Source organism: Pteronotus mesoamericanus, unplaced genomic scaffold, assembly GCF_021234165.1.
Source record: "Pteronotus mesoamericanus isolate MK-2021 breed Mesoamerican mustached bat unplaced genomic scaffold, CSHL_Meso_final contig_181, whole genome shotgun sequence".
NCBI lineage: Eukaryota > Metazoa > Chordata > Mammalia > Chiroptera > Mormoopidae > Pteronotus > Pteronotus mesoamericanus.
In genome coordinates, this window is record NW_026555077.1 from 4,556,339 (window position 1) to 4,579,274 (window position 22,936).

The 22,936-nt window shown below is 35.8% G+C and overlaps 1 protein-coding gene across 1 annotated transcript in view; it reads right to left on the bottom strand.

Annotated features, from left to right (window-relative positions):
• PIGK (phosphatidylinositol glycan anchor biosynthesis class K) overlaps window positions 1-17,452 on the bottom strand; it is a 99,499-nt gene extending 82,047 nt beyond the window's left edge. The window contains exons 1-3 of the mRNA XM_054566866.1: window positions 17,325-17,452; window positions 13,661-13,714; window positions 11,389-11,480 (exon numbers count right to left, since the gene is read on the bottom strand). Coding sequence (XP_054422841.1) covers window positions 11,389-11,480; window positions 13,661-13,714; window positions 17,325-17,417 — 239 coding nt within the window. The 5' untranslated portion in view covers window positions 17,418-17,452. The remainder of the gene's footprint in view (window positions 1-11,388; window positions 11,481-13,660; window positions 13,715-17,324) is intronic.
• Window positions 17,453-22,936: the final 5,484 nt, after the last annotated feature.

Below are 22,936 nucleotides of genomic sequence, written 5' to 3' on the forward strand. Positions count from 1 at the left end.
GTTCTAATGTTATTTATACAGTCTCGTAATGTGTGGTTACAGTTCTGTGGGAGAAATAATTTGTCAGTGTCCATCAGCTTGTAAAAACCTTGTGCAAGAGTGAAACATTTAAATAATTAATGAAATGCAAAAACAGACAATATAAACTACTTTCTTGAAAAAGTATAATCTGCTAAACAACAACCTTTATCAGTATATCGAAGCTAACTTTTGAATATCTATTTTTTATTAAATATAACAATACAGGTGGATAAATGAAGTTCAGGAAACTAAATTAGGTATTATTTGCCCAGAATAAACCTAAAATATAGTTGTAGAATAATCTTCTTAATAAGATATTTGATTGTCCTTTGCTTCCAGTATGGCTGAGAAAAACTGACAGTTCTGGTAAATTAAATTCTGCTTAATAAGGGTTTTACTTTCTAAAATAATGTATCTAAATTTCACGATTTGAAGCCTTGGAGATAGATGTAATCTTAAGTATAAGTTAACGGGTGGGTGTAAAGATTTAATGTCAGGGTACATTTTTACTGAACTGAGTAATGTCCCATTCATACTCAGGTCAAATTCTTGAAAGCCATTAACATAAACTCTGAAATATCTTTCCTCCAAAGAAATAAAATTAGAATCACAAATGTTAATTTTACTTATCATTTTAACACCCCTGAAAGAGTCAGACATAACATGACAGAATTACAACATTGTTTCTATCAGTTCTCCATTAGAAGGCCTCAGAATTTTTTAAGAAATACTTACTACTCTCACCACTTTTCATGGTGAAATGTCAAGTTGGGTCTGACTTATTTTGAGGTTACCACCACCCAAGAGCTTAGGTTTCTTTTCCCTTGGAAGCTATTTACTCCCCTGCCCTTTTCTATTCCCTGTATCTCCATTTCAGCTGAAATTATACAAGTCGGCAAGTATATTCTAGCACCTAAGTCATATGACCTCAAATGCATTAGGATCCTTTTATTAGTTCCCCAATATTTCTAAACCTCGCTTGGAAAAATAAAAACCATTAATGAATGAGTCAGTGCAGATATTAAGACTCCCCAAATTAATTTTAGTCCCTGTCTTCTCTTTCTCTCCTTTGATATCTTCCCCCAACCTATAAATTCCTTCTATCTCAAAATCAAAAATCTGTCTTAGTTCTAAGTCCCCTCAGTCTATGCTACCTTTCCTTTCTCAGCCAACATTTTCCGGTCACTTTTTCTACTTCTTTGCTTTCTGTTAACTCTTCAAACTACTGTAATAATATTTCTACTCACCTGTTTGAAAAGAAACTGTGTGTACCTCTTACACTACTTTTCTATATTAACACTGTTAGCTATTCCCTTGTCAAACATCTCTTGGGTTTCACGGCTCGGCACTTTCCCAGTATTCCCGATAACCCTTCCCTGCCACACCCCCCAGATGTCTCCTCGACAGGATCCATTAAACACTCCAGCTTTAAAGATGACCACACTTGGTATCAACTTCAGTGAGAAGATTAGAGAACAGCAAATGATGTCTGCCAGTAAAACAGCATGGTAGGCTTAAAGGCGGCCCCCAAAGAGGTCCATGCCCTAATCCCCAGAACCTAAGAATCTGTTCCTTTTAAAGGTTAAAAGGGACTTCGCAGAAGATTAAATTAAGAACCATGAAATGAGGAGGTTATCCAGGATTATCTGGGTAGGCCCAGCGTAATCATGAGAGTCCTTGCAAGAGAAAGGCAAGAGGGTCAGAGTCAGAGACGGCGATGAGGCGGCAAGAGCAGAGGGGAAGGAAGACACGTGACAACAGAAGACTCAGGGAAGACGCTATGCTGCTGGCTCTCCAAATGAACAGGGCTTGAGCCAAGGAAAGCCGGCAGCCTCTAGAACCTGAAAAAGGCAAGGAAATGGGCTTACCTGACGACCAGTTTGGATTTTTGGCCTCCAGAGGTAATCTGTATTATTTTAAGCCATTAAATTCACAGCAATTTGTTATAGCAGCCATAGGAAACCAATACAGGGTGAGGCAAAAGTAGGTTTACAGTTGTTCAGCAGCATGAGGTACTTCTCTTCCATGGGAGTACACTCAGCGATCTAAACAGCAACACTTACAACTGTCCAGAACGTTCTCTTTCAAGAGGCTGCAGCTGACAGCATGGCATAAGTGTATCTATGTGTGTGTGATCCTCCCAAGCTGTTCTCTTTGATCTTTCATGTGACAATCTAGGTATGAGGGAATCAGATTTATATCCACTCTGGCTTAGAGTCTTCATACGCCACTGGAGCTAATACCATATGCAGTAACTCCAGAGACATAGTTTTCAGGGTCTCTAATTGGAACAAGCGCAATTACAAGAATCATCACATTCAGAGATACCCGAAGGTATGGCTTTTTCCTCAAGTACTTATGATTTATTTATCACAGTCCATTTGCAGTTATCTAATCAATAAGAGAACATTTTTGCCATAAGCAATGTCGCCTACCTTTATGAAATATCCATGGGAACAGAGGTACAAAGCAAACAAAAGTCAAATTCTTTTGTAAAAGGAGTTTTGTTAACCCTTGACATATACCTTATTATTCTAGTCAGGCTCTCTTAATTGCAAGGAATCACTAAAGCAAGTTCAAATAAGGAGAATGAATATTAGAAAGGCACATGATTTTACAGAAATTTAAGAATAAGGCCTTAGAGAGAACAGAACCCAAAAGAAGTTTTAGATATATCAACATTAAAAATTTGTGGAGCATTACAGATTCCAGAGTTTTGTCACTAACACGACTTGGCTATTCTGCAGGGATCTGCTTCTCTCTCCTTGTCATACTAATAGACATACTGTTCCAGTCCAGCCTGTACACAGGCAACACACGACTGAAAATGGCTCAACTTACAAGCCTTTACCTATTTATGGCCTTGAATTCTTAAAATTCAGACTGTCACAGTAGTAGTAACACTAGTATGTCATTTAATGTTAGACCAATGCAAAGAAAGTAATCAGGAAACATGGAAGGCTGATTCAAGAGATTATGGGATGATGCAAGAAAAAAAGGAGCTGGGAATTACTCCCAACCAGAATGATGAACCCAGAAGGTTCACCTCATGCAGGTATCGTTTCCCCATCTTACTGAAAAGCAGAGGGAGATTCAATAATTTGTCCAAGATCAAAAAACTAGCAGTAGCCTTCTCAGGCCATATTCAGGTTTATTAAAGGCCTGGTGATATAATAGGAAGTAAAGCATGTAAGTACGAACCATAGGCACAGCAAGTGACTGTCCTACATAATAGTGGGTAGAACTTTTGAGTGACACTTCCCCTAGTGACTGTTCTGATTCCTCTGACCCAGATGGTTTCTCACTGTCTATGGGCTCGGGATCACCAAGGTGAGAAACTAGGGAAATAGAGGGGAGCTGTAGCCACTTGCTCATATCTTTATCCTTTTGCATGTTTTGCATTCTTCTTTGATTTAGTAACAATAAGAAGCAAAAGCAACGTGAAGTCAAGCCATCATTCCTGACCATTTCTGAAGTTCAATTACACGGCGTGGTCTGGTTTAATTCAACAAGACAACCGGGATTTAAACTAATGCCATCTGAGTCTAGAGCTTGTACTTTTCTTTTTAAACACCTTCCTGTGCATTACCTCCCCAGGACTTACTAATCTTATGACTGGAAGTTTGTACCTTTTAACCACCTTCACTCATTTTACCCATTCCCACCTCTGGCAACCACCAATATCTGTTCTCTGAATCTTTCAGTTTAGCTTTTTTTAGAACCCACATAAAAGTGGAATCCTACTGAATTTGTCTTTCTAGTTTCGCTTAGCGTAATGCCCTTGATGTCTATCCATGTTGTTGCAAATAGCAGGATTCCTTCCTTTTTATGGCTGAATAACTTTCCATTGCTTATATATCCCACATTTTCTTTATCCATTCAACCATCCATGGACACTTAGGCTTTTTCCATATCTTGGTTACTGTAAATAATATGCAATAAACATGAGGGTGCACAAATCTTTTTGAGCCAGCGTTTTCAGTTTTTTCAAATAAATACCCAAAAATAAAACTGCTGGATCATTCAGTAGTTGAGGAACCTCAACACTATTTTCCACAGTGGCTGTGCCAATTTACATTCCCACCAACAGTGTGCACAAGGGTTTTATTTTTGTCCACATCCTTGCTAACACTTGCTATCATGTCTTTTTGATAAAAGCCATTCTAACAAGTAGGAAGTGATACCTCATTGTGGTTTTGATTTGCATTTCCCTGATAATTAGTAATGTCGAGCATCTTTTTATGGACCTATTGGCCTTCTGTATGTCTTCTTTGAAAAATGTCTATTCAGATCCTCTGCCCATTTTTAAATTGGATTGTTTGTCTTTTGGCTTCTATGTTGTGTGAGTTCTTTATATATTTTGGATATTAACCCCTTATCAGATACATGATGTGCAAAAAAATTTTATAGTCAAATTATTAAAATTAATGAGCTCAGCAAGTTGCTAAAACGATATACAAAACTACACGCACAACAGAAGAAAAATGTACAATATATTTTTAAAAGGTACCATTTACAATATCAACAAAAAATATAAGAGAACGAAAAATTCTACCAAAAATGTTTACGCAGAAAAATTAAAAATTATAAAACTTGGTTGCAAGATGTTGAACAAATAATTAAAGTAAGATATATTTTATGCATAAATTGAAAGATTTAATACCATAAAGAAGCCCACTCTAAGTTAATCTAAAAGTCACTGCGATGCAAATCAAAAGTGAAATGTGCTTTAAAGATGAGAGTAATGACAAAAGTGAGAGGAGCATGGTTTTAAGTACTTGACAACCTGATATGAAAGAACAAGACGCAAGAATAGTAAAAATGATTCTAAAAAATAATAAAGTCAAGAAAATCAGGTTACCAGATATGAGGAAAGTGTCAAAATGAAGACAGTGATGTTGATGAAGGAATAAGCATCACACATATTCAACATCCCAAAACCTTCCATCTACTTACAAATCAATAAAGATATTTCCCCTTTGCGCCATAAAACCCTTCACCATGTCCTTAGTCATGCAAATAGGTTCTAGTTAATCTACACATGAGTATGATGGCCATGCAAAAATGCTCCTTTTACCTTCGTCACTATTCTCTTCCTCAGAGCACTTTTCAACTTTTTAACTATTCTAAGTATCCATACTCAAACATTATTATTTATATTTTTATGGAGCGTAGAGGAAAAAAAAACCATTGAGAAGTGACAGGAGACAAGAACCAGAACATTCAAAGGCATTAGTTAATGTTATCTTGACAATAACTACAACGATATATTGCAAATTATTTACAAAGCACGTTTATTACAGTTCTAGTCCTTTTGTTCATAAAAAATAAGGCAAAATCATAAGAAAAATAGTAATAAAATATAATTTTAAATATGTATTTAATTTAGAAAATTTTATAAACTGTAATGATTTTTAAAAATCACTGAATTAGCTCACTGTACAGAGTACTCTACAACGTGCTACACTGTGACCCAAAGGAAAGAACAACATACAGGCAGGAAAGGCGAACACAGTGAATATTCTAGGTGTTCTTGGTGGGATACATAGTAAAAAATGCAAATAGAAATGGGAGTAACTAAACATTAAGTAGCAGATGTCGTAACAAAAAAATGAACATAGTATATTTGAATTAACAAAGCAGTAGTTAAAGACTAAAGGCTGGTTGAAAAATTTGAATTTTCTAGAGAGGCAACAGAGCCACTGAAGATTCTTGATCGTGGGAGTAAAAAGACAACCAGTGTCTGAGAAAGATAATTCTAACAGCTGTGTGTAGGATGAATTGGAGGGGAGAGAGAGTAGAGACAGGGAATAAACAGCTACAAAGCTGCTGAAATACAGAAGCATTTATTACAGTTGCAAACATGAAGTAAATGAGGAAGTACATGAAATATGAACTAATACAGATAATAATAAAAATTATGGAAAAAATAAGAAAATGGGAACATGGGAGAGGCATTTCTTATACTTATTAAATTAACTATTTTCATAACACCTCAGTACTATATTCATCATGTAGATATGTTTTTTAGTTTAATACAGTATTAAATAATTGGTGTGCTTAATTATACCAACCTCTATAGGAATGCCATAAAACTAAAATGAGATATTTTTTTAAAAATTTCTAATTCTAAATACCACATAAATATTCACTGCTATAATTTCTTAGGGAGGAAAATAGTTATGATATAATAGAGATGCTCCAGTCATAAAGTCTAAAGACCTGAATTCAAGTTCTGTTTCTATTATTTTATACTAGCTTTATGGACCTTAATTAAGTCATTTAACCATACCAAGTAACCATTTTTAACATGTAATGTGAGAAAAAATACAATCTCTCACAAAGACCTCAAAGAATAAATGAAATAAATTATTATAAAATCCCTAACACAGTGCCTGAATTATGAAGGATAATGAATGTTTGGTACAGAGCAGGCAGAGGAAGAAGCCAGAAACAGGGGTCCCCTTTGGCTGACCTCATAAGAGAAAATGCACAAGTATTTTCAACAAATCTCATAATCATGCCCTTCTCCACATTATTTTAGTAAGTACAAAAAAATCCAGAAGTATCTTATTAATGTTCTACCTTGGAAAATACCTTCTTATATACACAATCTAATCCACATCAGCACAAAAAGCAATAGTCAAAAGCTATATTACCAATGTAATTTTAAAAATAATAATAGGCAATTAGTAATTTTTCTTTTTAATTTACAAAAAAATTACCAGAGTTCACATTTAAATTCCAATGTTTATTACTTAAGAGAGAAGTTAAAACAGACAACAGACCAAAAATGAAAAGTATATCCTAAAGGAACTTAAACAGTAGGAAGGTAGGGAATAAATAAAACTGAAGTTAACATGTCCTAGGCAACTCTCTTATCTACTTGTATCTGATAGAAAGAAATGAATTTAAAGTTCCCTGGTGCAATCATCCCACCCATGGATCTCTAATGTTGGAATTGGGAAATAGTTTATAAAATCAACTATAAAGCACATTTAGATCAATACAGTTTGAGAAACAATATTTAAAGAAAATATAAAATTGCAGTATGTATAAGTATTTCCTGTCTAGTCAGACCAACCAGGTTCCACTTGGCAAAGGGACTTTAGCATACTTTCATTCATTTATCGAACTATGCACAATATAACAAAGAATTCATTGTGAGGAATTAGAACCAGCCTGAAGAAATAAGACCAATACATACAAAAAGATGCCATGGTACAAGTATAAATAATATATTATTTATGCAATAAGGACCAAGAAAGCTTTAGAAAATGCATGGATTGAATTTGGTGGAAGGACAAGTAGTGTAAGACAATGACAGAAACTAATTCATGGACTAACAAGAAGAAATTGAATTGAAATTAAATGATCAGAACACTGTATTTAGAACCAGATTGCAAAAATCTTGCAGGCTACCATAAGGGATTCAAATTTTATTTTGCATACACTAGAGTTTATAAATAAGGGGAGATGAAGAATGAAAAGTTTAAATTAGGAATATTAATCTCACATAATGATTAAAATGTAGAGTAAGGGAAAACAGTCCAAAACGTTGCTGAATCTAATTACAGAAATAGTTTATCAGACATTATAAAAACTCGCATCCACCCAACTTGTAGTAGACGTAAATCATATTTTTTTTTAAAAAGAGACAGATCTCACCTACCATAATACTCAAAGTATGTTCCACAAAGTAAAAATGAGGTAAGAACAATGATTCTACGAGTATTCCCTCAGTCGATTCCTACTGCCTCTCACAGCTTAAGCATCACAATTCCAGTACTAAACATAGTATATTTTTCATACCCTAATCCTAAGTGAACCACTTCACCAAGTACTACCCCAAAGAAAACAGTATTCTGCTCTAGCACTGGAGGAAAAACTGGCTGTGTTAGATTTGATGAAAGACAATACTATACTTTATGTACTATTTAAGAAATTTTATAGAATAATTTTTTGCTGAATCTTTGATACACATACTGACTTTAAAACTAATCCCTACTTAATAATGCCTTTTCTCTTCCTCATTTAAGCATAATAAACATACTGGAGGCAGCAAAACAGGAGTTTAGTTCAAAAAAGTTACGTGAGGGCAAAAAATTTCCTAAAAATAGTGAAATGTTCCAGGAAGCTAAAACCACACAAATACCAAAAAAGTCTCTGTGGTTGAGCAAGGTTACAGAAAGCATGGGCACAGAGTGCAAGACACCTGTCACCCATGGAGCTTAGGCATAAAAATGACAATAGGCAGGAGGGCAGCTGCAAAGGTCTTATGAACAGGTCTTTTTATTTTTACCAGTAACCAATAAAATCTTTTCTCCCCGAGTCAATTTTTTGAAACAGTATCATAAAATTATGGAAACACTTATGAAAATGTCTTTTATATCAGAATAACACTTAATAAAAATCAGACTAACACAATTTCTGCAATAGAAATGTTTTTACTTTTAAAGTACAAACTTGTGTTTGCTTTGCCTGATGACGTATGTCCCAGTCACATGTTTATTTAACCAGTACCTACTGAGCACCTACTATGTGGCAGGCACTGTTCTAGATGCTGGAAATACAAAAGTGAAATAAAATATAATCTTCATTCCCTTCAAGGAGTTTATAATCTAGTAAGGGAAACATACTAAATTAGTATAAATTAGCTTCTATGGTATCCTGTATATAATCAAAGTATAGAAGCAAAACCATAGAAGCAAAAAAAGGAGTCAGGACATGCTTTTTGACCTACTACAGTAAAGTGAATTTGGAAGTCAGGTAAAAGTTAAAAGCTGTGCTTCCTAAACTTGGCTGTTTATCAGAACCACATACACAGCTGATGTCTGGACCTCACTGCGTATTTCCTAAATTAAAATCTTCAGAGGTAAAGCTGAGAAATCAGTATTTTCAACATGCACCACAAGTGATTCACAATCACAGCCAGGTTTAGGTAACACTGAGCTAGAGGTATAAACAACCATTCCAGGCAGAGAGAATAGCTCAATCTAGTCAGAGTATGTGAAATACAGACAGAAGATCAGAGAGAAATCGGAATAAAAGTCGTGAGATGACTAATGTGACATTTCAAGCAGGTTCTATGGAACTATCACACTGATACGAACTTTCAAAAAAATGAATCACATGTGACATGTATTTTAGTAAGTGATTTTCAACATGAACTAATTTCTCACTGAAACGTCTGGGAAAGCTAAATGCAAATACTTTGCATTTCAATACAAAGGTAAAAAGCTCCTTCAAAAAAGCAAACCAAGTTTTTTAAAACCCAGATTTCTACTCCTAATTGTCATTAAATATAGTGACCAATCGTTTTTCTCAGGATACATACTGCAGTATGACAGAAGTTATAATGCCGTTTTAACTTGAAGAGATTCCATAATGTATAAAATAAATTCAAACTGTACTTTGAAATTTACTATTCTTAATGATTTTAAGTTTCCAAGGTGTTATTTCATAATAATTTCTTATTTTCTCAATAAAAATCCACTTATATTTTTATAGTTAATTCCGGTAGAAGTAGGACAAGTTACCAATAAGAGGAGTATTCACCATAATAGGTGAAAAGCCAAATAGACTTTTTTCTTTGATTTCTGTTTGTTAAATATCAAACTGTTTAAATCCCCAATTCATTCCCCAACAACGACTTTATAAACAGAGATACAGACAGGCAATTATCTGAAACAAGAATAAGCTTTTAAAGAATATTCTTCAGAAACCCAGGGACAAACTTACTAATTATATAATATAAAAAATATATCCCATAGTTATATTCAACTTCTAAAAAGTTCATCTAAAACTTACTTCAACCATTTAAACATTTCCTAATGACTTACAGAGCAAACAAAGATTCGTTACCAAAGTGAAAACCACTGCCAAACCATACACAGTAGCTCCCAAGAGGTGAACAGAGGGTAGGAGCAACAAGAGTTAAAAACCAAAGGATTAACCCTATGACCTACTAAGGAGAAGCAACTGGCAAATCATAATTGGCTAATTACAAGAATGATTAATACCTGCATACCTGATTTAACAAATCATCCTTTCTCAGACTTAATTTAATGTACTTTTTAAAAAATGGTAATATTATAGAGCTGCCTTATTTTCTACTTAAATACAGGAATTAAATTATAGTTCTTGTCAGCTTCTTAGGTTAAAATGATCTATTCACATGAAATAGAACTGTTTCCTGAGTTATTCACTGCTTTTCTGCTCCTGCAGCACTTTCTTCACAGCTCTATTTGTTTTCATGCAAGTACCTGAATTCTGCAAAAAAGGTGCCATTATTACCACATAAAGCTGAGGAAACAGGCTTAGCATGGCCAAGTGACTTAACCAAAAATCACCACTAAGTCCAGACTTCTAGTTCAGATTTGTCTGACTGCTAGTCCTTTTCATACTGCCTCACAGGTAGAGAGGAACACAGGACTAAATAAATCAAAGTTAAACTACTGAATTGACTGCAGTTTCTTCAATAACAGCTTTCGTAGTCGCAAAAGCAGATCTATCATATCTAAAAACCAAATATAGAGGACATGTATCCGAGGGTGGAGGTTCTGCCTAATACCTGAACTCTGTCACATAATTAGGAACTATCCCATTTGATGAGTTCTCAGAGAGGGCAGAGTCTACTTCCTCACACAGAAGCCAGCAATGTCATACACTTGTTCTTCCGATCACGCCCTCCAACCCCCGGAAGCCTGCACATGAGCACTTACACCACGCTGTGCCAATGACATCCCTCCAAGGGCTCTATACTAAGAGCTAGAGACTCTTAAGATGCTGGGACAGGAAAGGTTGGATTCCGGCAGTAGGCAGCAGTATCAATATTAAGTTTCCAAAGTCAATGGCAGGAGCTATGCAGTAGCTAAGTGCAGACTTCAGCAATTCGCTATTGCGTTATTGTCACTGGGCTGGTTTTAAGTCATGATTTAAGATATGTCTTCTTTGCTATCTAGTTTTTGTCATTCTTAACTATTTAAAGCTACAGCCTTCCCATCAATTTGGTGTACTAATCAATATGCTTTCAGTAAAGTCCTTTTCTACTTGAATCAGTCAGAATTGTCTTCTGTTGTCTGTAATTAAAAATACACACTGGGGCACTTAATGATTAAATAAATGATACTAAACAATTATACTTTATCAAATCTTTTTACCTTAGTATTGATTGATATTTATATAATTTGCCACTATGGTCTTAAACAAGTTACCTCAAACATGATGGTATGTTCTAACAACAATAAAAAAATTTCAAGTTCCCTTATGTTTTTCAGAAGCAACACAAAAATACAAATATAATAACAATCATCTAAGGGTGATTTTCATTGAGATTCAGAGTTAAGTTTTGTTAAGAATTCTTACCTGTCAGGAATACCTAGCCGCTTCACACTTCTATAAACAGAAAGAGTATTTGCAACATGTCGATAATTAAACCAGAATCGGGATGTACACACCTAAAGTGTTAAAAAAAAAGTATTATTTTTATGAATCAAAACAAGTCACAAAATTACAGAATAATTTCTCTTTAGGAAGTACATAGAGATGCCTAAAGAAAGAATATATCATAATTCAAGCTTAGAAACAGTAGAGCACATAAAGAATTATCAATAAAACCAATTTCTCTAGAAAGAGGTCTTTCATAAATAGTATTAAATAAAAAGATCCCTCAGCTTAAAAGAAAACAAATCTTTGGGAATGCAATCAAATAGTGAACCAACTCAGTTACCCTCAATTTATGTGATTCTATAATGTTCCTGCTTCTAAAAGATTAAATTCTTCAAATCAAAGACAGTGTACATAATCCCTTCACATAATAGAAAAAAATTAGCTACCTTGGGTTCTATAATACTTCTTTTGCTCTGGAATTCTTCCTAATTTTAGTTGTAAAAAAATGTAGAGACTAGAACACAACATACAAAACAGTTTTTTATGTACATAAGAGAATGCATTATAAAGCTCAACAACTAGAAATAATTCATGCTAGCTTTACACTTGAAAAAAAATCACTAGTAGAATGTTTTGCAATTATTTTTTATATTATGATATAGTAAATTCAGTTTCTGAAGTGACACAAAATGGCATTTTAAAAAAAAGAAAGAAACATTCCTAAAAATGGTATCAAAGGTACTAGAAAATCTAACAGCATGCCTCAAAAGTCAGCCTCTTGCGAATCCATTCCCAAAAAGGCAACAGAGACTGAGGTCAGTTGCTTGAATTCCTCTCCCTACCTCGTTCACATTCTTATTTTATCCTTAGTTCCCCAATCTTCCTCCTTTCCAACAAGAGTTACTGGCTTTGAAATGCTACACATTCTTTGCTCCCTTCCTTTTTCACAAAAATCAGCTCCCTTTCTTGCCTCTGTATTTCCTCATCCTTTCTTCCAGTGGACCCTTTTATGCATTTTTCATTAAGTCAAATTTATTGCGTCTTCTAATCATGTAAATATCATTAAATTAATCTCCAGTAGCAAAATTATTCTCCAAATACTTTTCGAGCACAAGAAAAACAAAATCAATTACATGTAACCTATTTGGGAAATTAAAAAGACAAATTTATAAATCCAGATAAATTGAAGATAATTCACACAACCAACAACAACAGAGTCAGAAGAAAAAATAAAAGCCAATAAGCACAACTTTCTAAGAATCAAAATAATGCAGATTAAAATAAAATTTAATTTGTTGCCCACTGTTCAAAAAGAAAAGATAAAAATTAATAATACACAGTTGACCTGAGATTATAAAAAGAGGTAGAGCATTTTCAGAGGGCTATTGTGCTCCATGACTTCCCAGCCTTATGCCTACGATTTCATCCTAAAGAGAAAATCAGTCAAGTTCACAAAGATGTATGCATATGGATGGCCAACACAGCTCTGTTTAAAATAATGAAAAACTTAGGATCCAAATGCTCATGAACTGGAAAAGACGATCTATTCATAAAAAAGAAAACAATACAGGCTTTGGAAAAGATGATGTATCTCCATATCTACTGGCAGAGAAAGATTCCCCAAGATATACTGCTATGGGGCTGTAAAAGAGCAGCTATAATCCCAGTTATATAAAAATCACCTATCTTTATGCTTATATATGAAGAAAGAGAAGTTTAGACGAATAGTCACCAAAATGTTGATTTTGGCATATGGGACATGAAGACATTTTTCCTTTCTTTTTTCACTTGAGGTGAAATTCACATAACATAAAATTAATCCTGTCTTCTAAGCTATTCTGTATAATTTGAATTTTCTACAATGATCATATACTTTTGCAAAGAGAAGAAAATCTTTAATAAAAATAAAACAGCCTAAGTAGAGAGTATCTATAAACTAATATTATAAATAAGAAATATAACTACTAGTTTCCATTATTAAAATAACCCAACATCTTACATAATGCTTCCTTTAACAACAGCACCCCTAGTTTATCTTTAGTTATTAACACATTGCCACTTGACAGATATATGAAGGCAAAGAATATTGCTAGTGGATACAGTCAATTTAAAATACAGCAAATCAAAATAAAGAATTTCTAGTATAAAATATAATAAATTTTATTTTCAAAAATTTGATTCACACGAAACTTTCTCAGAGGCATATCTACGGTGAATAGCATGGTATACCTTTATAGAATATACTTACCAAAACAGCCCAGTTGTTTGTGTGACCACTTCTAAAGAACTGTTCTGTTTGATCCTATCAGTCAAATAGCAAAAGATTAGAAGAAAGCCACATCTCCGAGAATAAAGACTGGTAAATAACAGGTAAGATTCATGAAGTTTTCACAGCTGTAGTAACAATTAGTCTTCATTATGTAAGGTTATAAAGATTCTAGTTTTTTACTTTATGAAGGACCAATAAAGTTTTATTTTTTTGTTAGGGGGCATTATTTGGGGGACGGGCTGTTTGATTTTAAACATTTTGTCCCAGTCATCTCTTCCTTACATGCTTTTAGTTTTCCATTCAGTCTTCAAATTGTGAATGACTTATTCCAAATCTTGATTCAACACATAACAATTAATACCATTCCTGTTGAAATTTCATTCAACATTTATTCATACTCTGTGTGGGGTGCTTCCAATTTCTTCATTTGAACTTATCAATATAATTGACTGAGTACATTATCTAGCATACTGCCATGTACCATTTCACTAATATGCTAAGGTGACTCTGAATTATATTTGCTGGCATGGAACATTAAAAACCTCAGCAATCCAGATACCTAATTCACATGATTTTTTATATCTTAAAATAATAATGACTGTAAACCATAATGACCTCAGATCTGCTCTTAAGCAATATTAATTACTAGACCAGTAAACTGCCTGGATTCAAATCGTGGCCCTATTACTTACTACCTGTATAAACTTAGGAAAGCTGTTTAACTTTTCTGTGACCTCCATTTCCCCATCTATAAAATGGTAATGTTACCTGACTCACAGAATGTAGAAATGGTGACTGGAACCTAGTAATTATATAACAAATGTTAGTTCTTTTATTTTCAGCTGGCAATAAAATTTCAGGGAGAATGAAATTAAAAATTCCCTCAAATGTGTCATATACATATACATACACACACATCCTTCTTTTTAACCTTTTTGAACAGCTACCTAAATGCTTTAAAAAAAAAAAAAAAGCAACATGCTATAGGAGGTAAAGTCTTGGTTTGGAAATTTTAAGATTGGGCTTTTAGCCCAGGTTATATCCCTCACCTGGCTGCAAGACTGGGGTAGGTCATTTAGCTCCCTACACTTGACTCTCCTCATGTAGAAAATGAGAGCTGAATGTCCCTTCCATCTCCAAAATTCTTACATCATTATGACTTTAGCGAAAAATTTGAGATGGCACAACTCTTTTGTGATTGTTTAGACAATATAGGCAGTGTAAAGTTACTCATTCATTCTCATATAGTTGGTATCTGACACCTCTGATGCCAGATATCAAGTATCGTACAGTGATAAAAAAATCATTGAAAATCATTTCTCTCAAGAATCCCAGGGTGCAATAAAGAAGACAAGCGTGCAAATACATTACACTACAATGTAACATTCATTCATTCATCATTTCATTGGGCCCCATGTGCCAGTCACGGTCCTGAGTGCTCAGAATAGAATGATGGGCAAAAACAAGCACAGTCTTTGCCTCCAAAGAGGCTATTATCCAACTTGCTAGACACATTAAGCAGATAAGGACACCCTAAGAATTCTGTAAAAGTAAGATACACCCTATCATGAAAGAGTGTAACAGGTGAAAATTACTTGATTTGGGGGGTCGGGGATAGGGGGAGTATTCGGGAAGGTTTCCCTAAAGGAATGACAATTGGGTTAGGATCCAAAAGATGAAAAAAAGAGGAAAGATAGTTCCAGATTGAGGAAACATGGGCCCTCATGGCAGTGGGGGCTTAAAGATTTTGAGAAACTGAAAGGAGATTAGCATAAGCAAAAGTTTGAAAGAGAGAGACAACTAGAGGTGTAAGCAGGGGCCAAAGTAAGCAGGGCCTTGTTTATGGGTCGTAATAGAGATTGTGTTCTTTATCCTTAAAGCAATATTGAGGTACATAAGTGACATGACCAGATTTAAATTTTTTTTAGGTTTTTTTTTTAAGATTTTATTAATTTTAGAAAGAGGGGAAAGGAGGGAGAAAGAAAGAGAAATCAATGTATGGTTGCCTCTCGCATGCCCCCTGCTGGGGACCTGGCCCACAACTCAGGCATGTGCCCTGACTGGGAATCTAACCAGTGACACAGGTTCGCAGGCCTGCACTCAATCCATTGAGCCACACCAGCCAGGACAGATTTGCATTTTTAAGTTAGTCTAGCTGCAGCCTGGAAAATAGACTAGAAGGAAGAAAGAATAATTTGACATGTACTGATTAGGGAACTATTGCACTCCAAGTAAAAAATGATGGAATAACACATAGTACAAACCATACATAGGTTATAATCAATGAGTGCTATACTACTAGCTTAATGTACAAATTACAACAGTAGAATCAAAGGAAATGGGATAAGGAAAAGTTCTACAGAGGTTATGCTTTTACTACATCTTAGTAAATGGACAGAAGGAACAGTAGGTATAAAACATGGTAATGTGAAAAAACACTGTAACAATCAAAAAAGGGGGAAGGGGGCAAGTAATTGTATCCAAAATGAAGTATACAAGATAAATCACAAGAATAAAGGAGGAAAATAGACTTCCATTCATATTTACATTATCTCAAAAATATGCTTTATAAATATTAAATATATATTAATTAGCAGTAATCCATGAATATATAGAGAGTGCATATTGAGCAAAAGGATATTTGCTCAAAACCCTTTTAAACTGGTGGGGATTGTATTTAAAAAGTGTGGAGTCCACTAATCTATGGTCAGGATGGGCTCCAATAAGAAGACGAAAAGTGGGCAGAAGCCAGATCATAACGTCAACTTTATTCTGCATGCAATCGGAAAGCACTGAAAAGATTGAATCAGAAGAATAACGTGATCATGTTTACATTTTATGAAGACTAATCTAGCACCTAAGTGAAGGAGTCTGGAAACCGGGCAAAATAAGATAAAGTAACTTCAGTAGGCTACTCAAGAAATGGCCAGGCCTGCATTAAGCCAGGGGAATTAAATAGGTAAAACCAGTTTTAAAAGTATAGAACACAGGTTTGGTTTTGATTAAAAAGTGGGACAAAGAGAGGAGTTGATTTTTAAAACCGCAGGGTTCTAGCCTAGGAGCAACCCCATAGAAAATGGAATAATAGACAGAAGATAAAAACTATGGACACATTTTCAAATGTCTGGACTACCCAGGCCCCTTAACCAGCTTGATATGCAGGCCTGAGAATGATGCTAGAGATCCAAACTGTAGAACAGGACTTTGGTCTGATCAGAGTGCAGGGGACAGTAAAATCTTTATGAAAGGCCAGAACGCCCTGTCAACCAAAAATAAAACACCGTACGCACCTGACTCCTAGCAAAGGGGAGAGCTGAAGTTTAACAGCAGGAAAGTAAGTGCTGGCACCCTGTGCTCACGTTTCACCTGCTAGGGACTACGCACTCGTCGGGGCAAAGGCTCAGGCCCTTCCCCGTCCCAAGAATTTGATTCTTTTAATTCACAGTTTTAAAAGGCTAAAACAGACCGACAGTGTCCGATCCCGTCCTCTGTGACACCCTCCCCACAGTCCAGTCGGCCTAGGAGGAGACTAGGAACTCCAGGCTTCCCTCTGCTTCTGTGTATCGGACATCTGCTGGGGCGCTCACAGCCACGACAAAGCTGTCCTCCCAGGGCCCGATCGCTCAGGGGGGCTGACTCCTACCTCGATCTGACTAGTGGCCAAGCTGCCGAAGGACAAGAGCAACAACCCTGCCAGGGCAGTCACACCCCAGCTGAAAAAGCAGGTAGAGCCCATTTTTGCGGGCTTCAGTCACCCGCCCTTGGAGGGGGCGGAGCGAGTGCCGTAAAGCAGCGCCGCGGGTTTTGCGGAGTTTTTTTTTTTTTTTTTCCTTTCTTTCTTTGCGACATCAGCCTCACCGCGGTGAGGGTGGACCGCTGCAAGCATTTTTACAAAGCGGGTCTCTGGAGTTGGAGTTTCCCAGATTTCTGGGTGAAGATAGAGGGTATTGGTCCTTCCTCTTTACTGCATTTTCAGTTTTTGCATTATAAAATGGTTACGTTGAAAAAATTTTTTGAAAAGTGAGGAAGAAAAACCTGTGATCCCATGAACTTAAGAAGCTAATTTTTTTTTTTTGTTTTTTTTTTAGTAGAGTTGCCAACTCTTTGAACATATGAAGCAGAAATGTGGTGGGAAGGGCAAGCCTGTGGGCAGGAAAAGATAATTAATTGGATCAATTGCAAATGGAAAGCTAGGTGGGCTGCTGCAACAGATTTGGGGTCTATTATTGAAAGTATGAACATGTAGAAGTTATTTACATTTTTGTTTCTTATGTAATTGTGGCACTAAAACTTTTCTTAAAAACAGTCTGAGGATTAAATAAGATCATGTATGTTTGATATGCATTCAATTTTAAATTCTATTTTATCAAATAGCATTACACAAACATGTGTTTATCCAGTGTCAGTGTAAGAAAGGTCCAAACTCGTAAGAATTTTTTAGTTTATTTGAGCCAAACTGACGACAATTGCCAAGAAGCAAGATGTCAACAGATTAAGAAAATGCTCCAGAGAATGGCAATTTTGCACCTTATACATTAGAACAGTGGTGAAGGCAATAGCAGGGCGAGGAGGTATGGAGAGGAGTGAAGGCAGTCAGAAGGTACAAATTTAAACCTCCACTTACAAGACAAATAAATCTTTGGGATGTCATGTACAGCATGGCGTCCATCGTTAACAATACTGTATTGTATACAGTAGGCTCCCTTTATTCATGGTTTTGCTCTTTGCAGCTTCAGTTACCTCCGGTCAACCATAATCCAAAAATAGTAAATGAAAAATTCCAGAAATAAGCAACTCAAAAGTTTTAAATGGCATACCATTCTAAATGATGAAATCTCCCGGCGTCCCACTTCATCCCACAAAGAATGGGAATCATCCTTTGTCTGGAGTAACCACATTGTAAATGCTTGATGATCAGATCGACTGTTGCAGTATCGCAGTGCTTGTGTCCAAGTAACCCTTAGAGTAGCTTAATGCTATGTCACAGTGTCTGCATCGTTCATCTCACTCCATCTCATCACATAGGCACTGTATTGTCTCACATCACAAGAAGAAGGGTGAGTACAGTACAGTAAGATATTTTGAGAGAGACCACATACACATAACTTTTACTACAGTATACTGTTATAATTATTCTACTTTGTTATTGTTGTTCATCTCTTACTGTGCCTAATTTATAAATTAAACTTTATCATAGGTGTGAAGGTATAGGAAAGGTAGTATATTTAGGGTCCAGTACTATTTGTGGTTTCTGGCATCCACGGAGGGTCTTGGAACATACCCCTGTCAGATAACAGGAGACAGCTATACAGTAAGTCCTCACTTAATGTCATCATCAGGTTCTTGGAAACTGACCTTAAGTAAAATTATGTCAAACAGGATTAATAATACCAGCCCAGTGATTTTCACCATTTTCATCTCTTGACACACATAAACTAATTACTAAAATTCTGTGGCACACCAAAAAGTACATTTTTTGCTGATCTGACAAAAGTAGGTACAATTTTGACTTACAGAATAATACTAATAATAATGACTACCTACCCTTTTTGCTCTGAAGTTACTTTCTAAAAAAGTGAGGTTCCCAAACTTGTATTATAAGGATTCCTGCTACCAAGAATTAACCAGTCAGACCCAAACTTATCAAGCAATGTGACCAATAAGATGCACCTCCATTGTATGGTCTGTACATTTGTGGTTCAAGACAGGGCAGTCACACTGGACAGCTATTGTCATGTTGGCTGTCCTCATTTTTTCAATTTGACAAGGGGAAAAGAGGTCAGTGCCTCTGACATAATAGTCAGGTATTGCATGTTTTAAAAATTCATGAGGCACACCAGATCAAAATCTCTATCATAGCCTAATCCATATAAACAAGAGCTAAATTCTTGTGGCATATTTCTGGTCACAAATAACATCACCAAACTTCTACACAGAGACCCAAAACACTTCAAATATTAAACATTGATATAATGTGAATGACACATTCATTTAAGAAAGGTCACTCAAAACAAGTAGGATGATTACTTTCCAATCTGTTTATTCCAGTTCATTCACAGGTGGCTGGAGCCCACTCAAGTGACTCTGGGTGCAAGGCAGGAACCCACCATGGACAGGATGCCCTTCCATTGCTGGGTGCACTCACACCCACAGCCACATTCACGCAGACTGGGACAATGTAGATGTATACCAATTAACCCCACATGTACATCTTTGGGATGTGGCAGGAAACCAGAGAACCCAGGCAGACATGGGGAAAATGTGCAAACTTCACACAGACAGTAGCCCCAGCCAGGAATTTATTTTTCCCCCCTAAACAATGTTATAATGAACTGATGTTGAATGAAACAACTTTATTCAAGGACCTGCTGTATTTGAAAGTTGCTAAAAGAGTAGATCTTAAAAGTCCTCATCACAAGACAAAAAAATTTAACTATGTTGTGATGGATATTACATAAACTTGTTGTAATCTTTTTGCAATATATACATATATCAAATCATTACCTTGTACACCTAAAACTAACACAATGTTAAATGTCAATTTTATCTCAAACAAAAAAGAAAATTATTAACCAGAGTTGGCATTGAGACTAGAATTCAATTCAGTAATTCATTAAGTGAATAATTGACTTAGCAACTAAAAGAGAAAACGAGCATTTGATTATCAGATCAAAATCACGAATCTATACACAACCATGGCTTCTCTAGTACAAGTTTTTATACTTGACCTGCACCATAAGTATACCATGAAGTCTACCCATGCTGTTTTTACTATTGTTCTTCAAGTAATTACTCAGAGTGGTTGTATCAACTCTAGTGTTAGATCACTGTTGATTTTTTTCTCTTTCCTCTTACCTATACCCCTACTATATGTTCTTTTTCATTCTCTTTATCTCTCTCCTCCTTTCTACACCAAGGACACCATTGTGTTATTTATTAACTCAGTGGATATTTATTTAGCATCAGTTATGTACCATATATTGTGCTAGTCACAGGCAATAGAAGAGAGAGCAAAAACTGATCAAAGTCCCTACCCTCATGGAGCTTACAGTCTAAGAGAGGCAGACATTAATAATAGAAGCATTTAAGGAAATGTAAAAGTCTAACAGGAGAGTTCCTAGTAGGGGGTCCACCCTTAAAAGAAAAAACAAAGCAGGTTTACCTGAAGAAATGGAGGAGCTAAAATAAAGATGGCAGCAGGGGAAGAGCTTTCAAGGCAGAGGAAACAGCTCTTGCAAAGTACCTACAGAAGAAAGGAGGGTGGCTTTTGAATGACTTTGTGCTTGCAGTTCAAAGAACAGAAGACAGAGTGCTGCAAGAAGAAATTGCATTGCCAAGCAGGTGCCACCTCCCTTCAAAGTCTTGAAGGTCCAGTCATGGAAAGCTTCCGAATAGTAAAGCTCATGCTGGCTCCAATGAGGAGAATGGCTGCAGGGAGAGCATGTAGGAGGTCATTGCTGCAATCCAGACACCGGTGGCCTGGACCAGACTGGTAAGAGTGGAAGTGATGGAAAATGGAGAGAACCAAAAAGGACTTTAAGATTACAAACTACAGAACATAATGATGAAATATATTTGGGAATTAGAAGAGGGGACAATTTCAAGAATGACTGTTGGATATCTGACTCTACAACTGAATGCATGTTAGTGCCACTTTTTTTTTTTAATCTAAGAATCACAGGAAGTAGATCAGGTTTAGGATTCAAATACAAATGAAGTCTGGTTTAAATATTTACCCAAAGTGATTTGGAAAACAAACTTCCATAAACTTATTATAAATTCTTTGGTGACTACTGAGTAAATGTTGACACAAAATGAAATGAGTGGAAAAAATAAATTTAATCAGGATCAGAACATGGCACCAAAGAGAGATTTTACAATGTGCTTTATACCATATAGTTTCATTGCCACAGACAAGTCTGTTTGCTGCAAGAATCAGCACCACAAGTTTTTGTTCAAACATTTTATATCTAACAGTCAAGTTGTTTCTTTGAGCAAGATAAAATTCAATAAAAGGAAATTAGATGTATGATAAAATACAAATAGAAATAAAACAATTAAAATAGAGCAAAAGGGCTTTCCAGTATATTTGTATCATTTCCTAGTACTGATTTTAATATTGAACCACCTTAAATTCTATTTCAGTTTGGCCTCAAATATTTTTCTTCTCTTCTTCCAGTAAGCCATTTAATAATACTTTTGTGTTCTGCTGTAATCAATTTCCATCTCATGACCTTCTCATTAGCTTCAGAACTAACTCATAATAACATTGCTACAATTCTGGAGTAGAGCAACTGCCCTTCAAAGTCTGATCTGTTGAAATCCTGTGTTGTCATTAAAATGCCACAATGACCTAGACAGAAAGTCATGTTGCACGCTTTAGTGATGAAAAATTTAGTATCTTAGTAGTAGTGCAATCCTCCCTTGTTGATCAAGAAGTCACTGCTTGTATTGGTATAAAGCTATTTGATAGAGTTCAGTGCTCCATGAGCTAAGAATTTCCTGCAAGTGCAATTGATTTTATTCAGTTGATTTTTATTCAATTGTATATTGCTTTTGTTCATTAAGCATTTTGTGAGATTCTCTGAAGTCCCAAGGACATTTCATAAACGTTTTAATTATCACATGTTTAATAAAGCATGGGACATCCTGAAAGGCCTCTCTTAGGAAGATTCTGGGTGGATGCAGAGGAGATGAGTTGTGTGTTTTATGGAAAATTGCTAGAAACATACTGTGGTAAGGAGAATAATGGCTCCTGAATTAAGTGAATGTCTTGGTCCCTAGTACCTGCGAATATGTTACCTGACATGACAAAAGGGACTTTGCAAATAAGATTAAGGATCTTGAGTTGAGAAATTATATTGAATTATCCAGGTAGGCCCGATGTAATCACAGGGGTTTTTATAAAAAGGGAACAGTTAGAAGGTCGGTGAAGGAGAGGAGATGCGATGACAGAAGCAGCGGTCAGAGTGATGAAAGGGCACCAGCCAGGGATTGTAAACAGCTTCCAGAAGCTGGCCAAGGCGAGGAAGTGGCGTCTCCCCTAGAATCTGCAAAAGGAACTCAGCTCTCTCGACACATTTTGGGCTTCTGACCTCCAGGACTGCAAGCTAATAAAGGTGTTTTGTTTGAAGCCACTGAGTTTGTGGTGCTTGGTTACAGCAGCAGTAGACAACCACCACAGGTGCTTAAACTCGTAGTAGTGGTTATCCCCTGGGATCTGAGAGTGGAGACCAGGGCCCTACAGGACTTTTA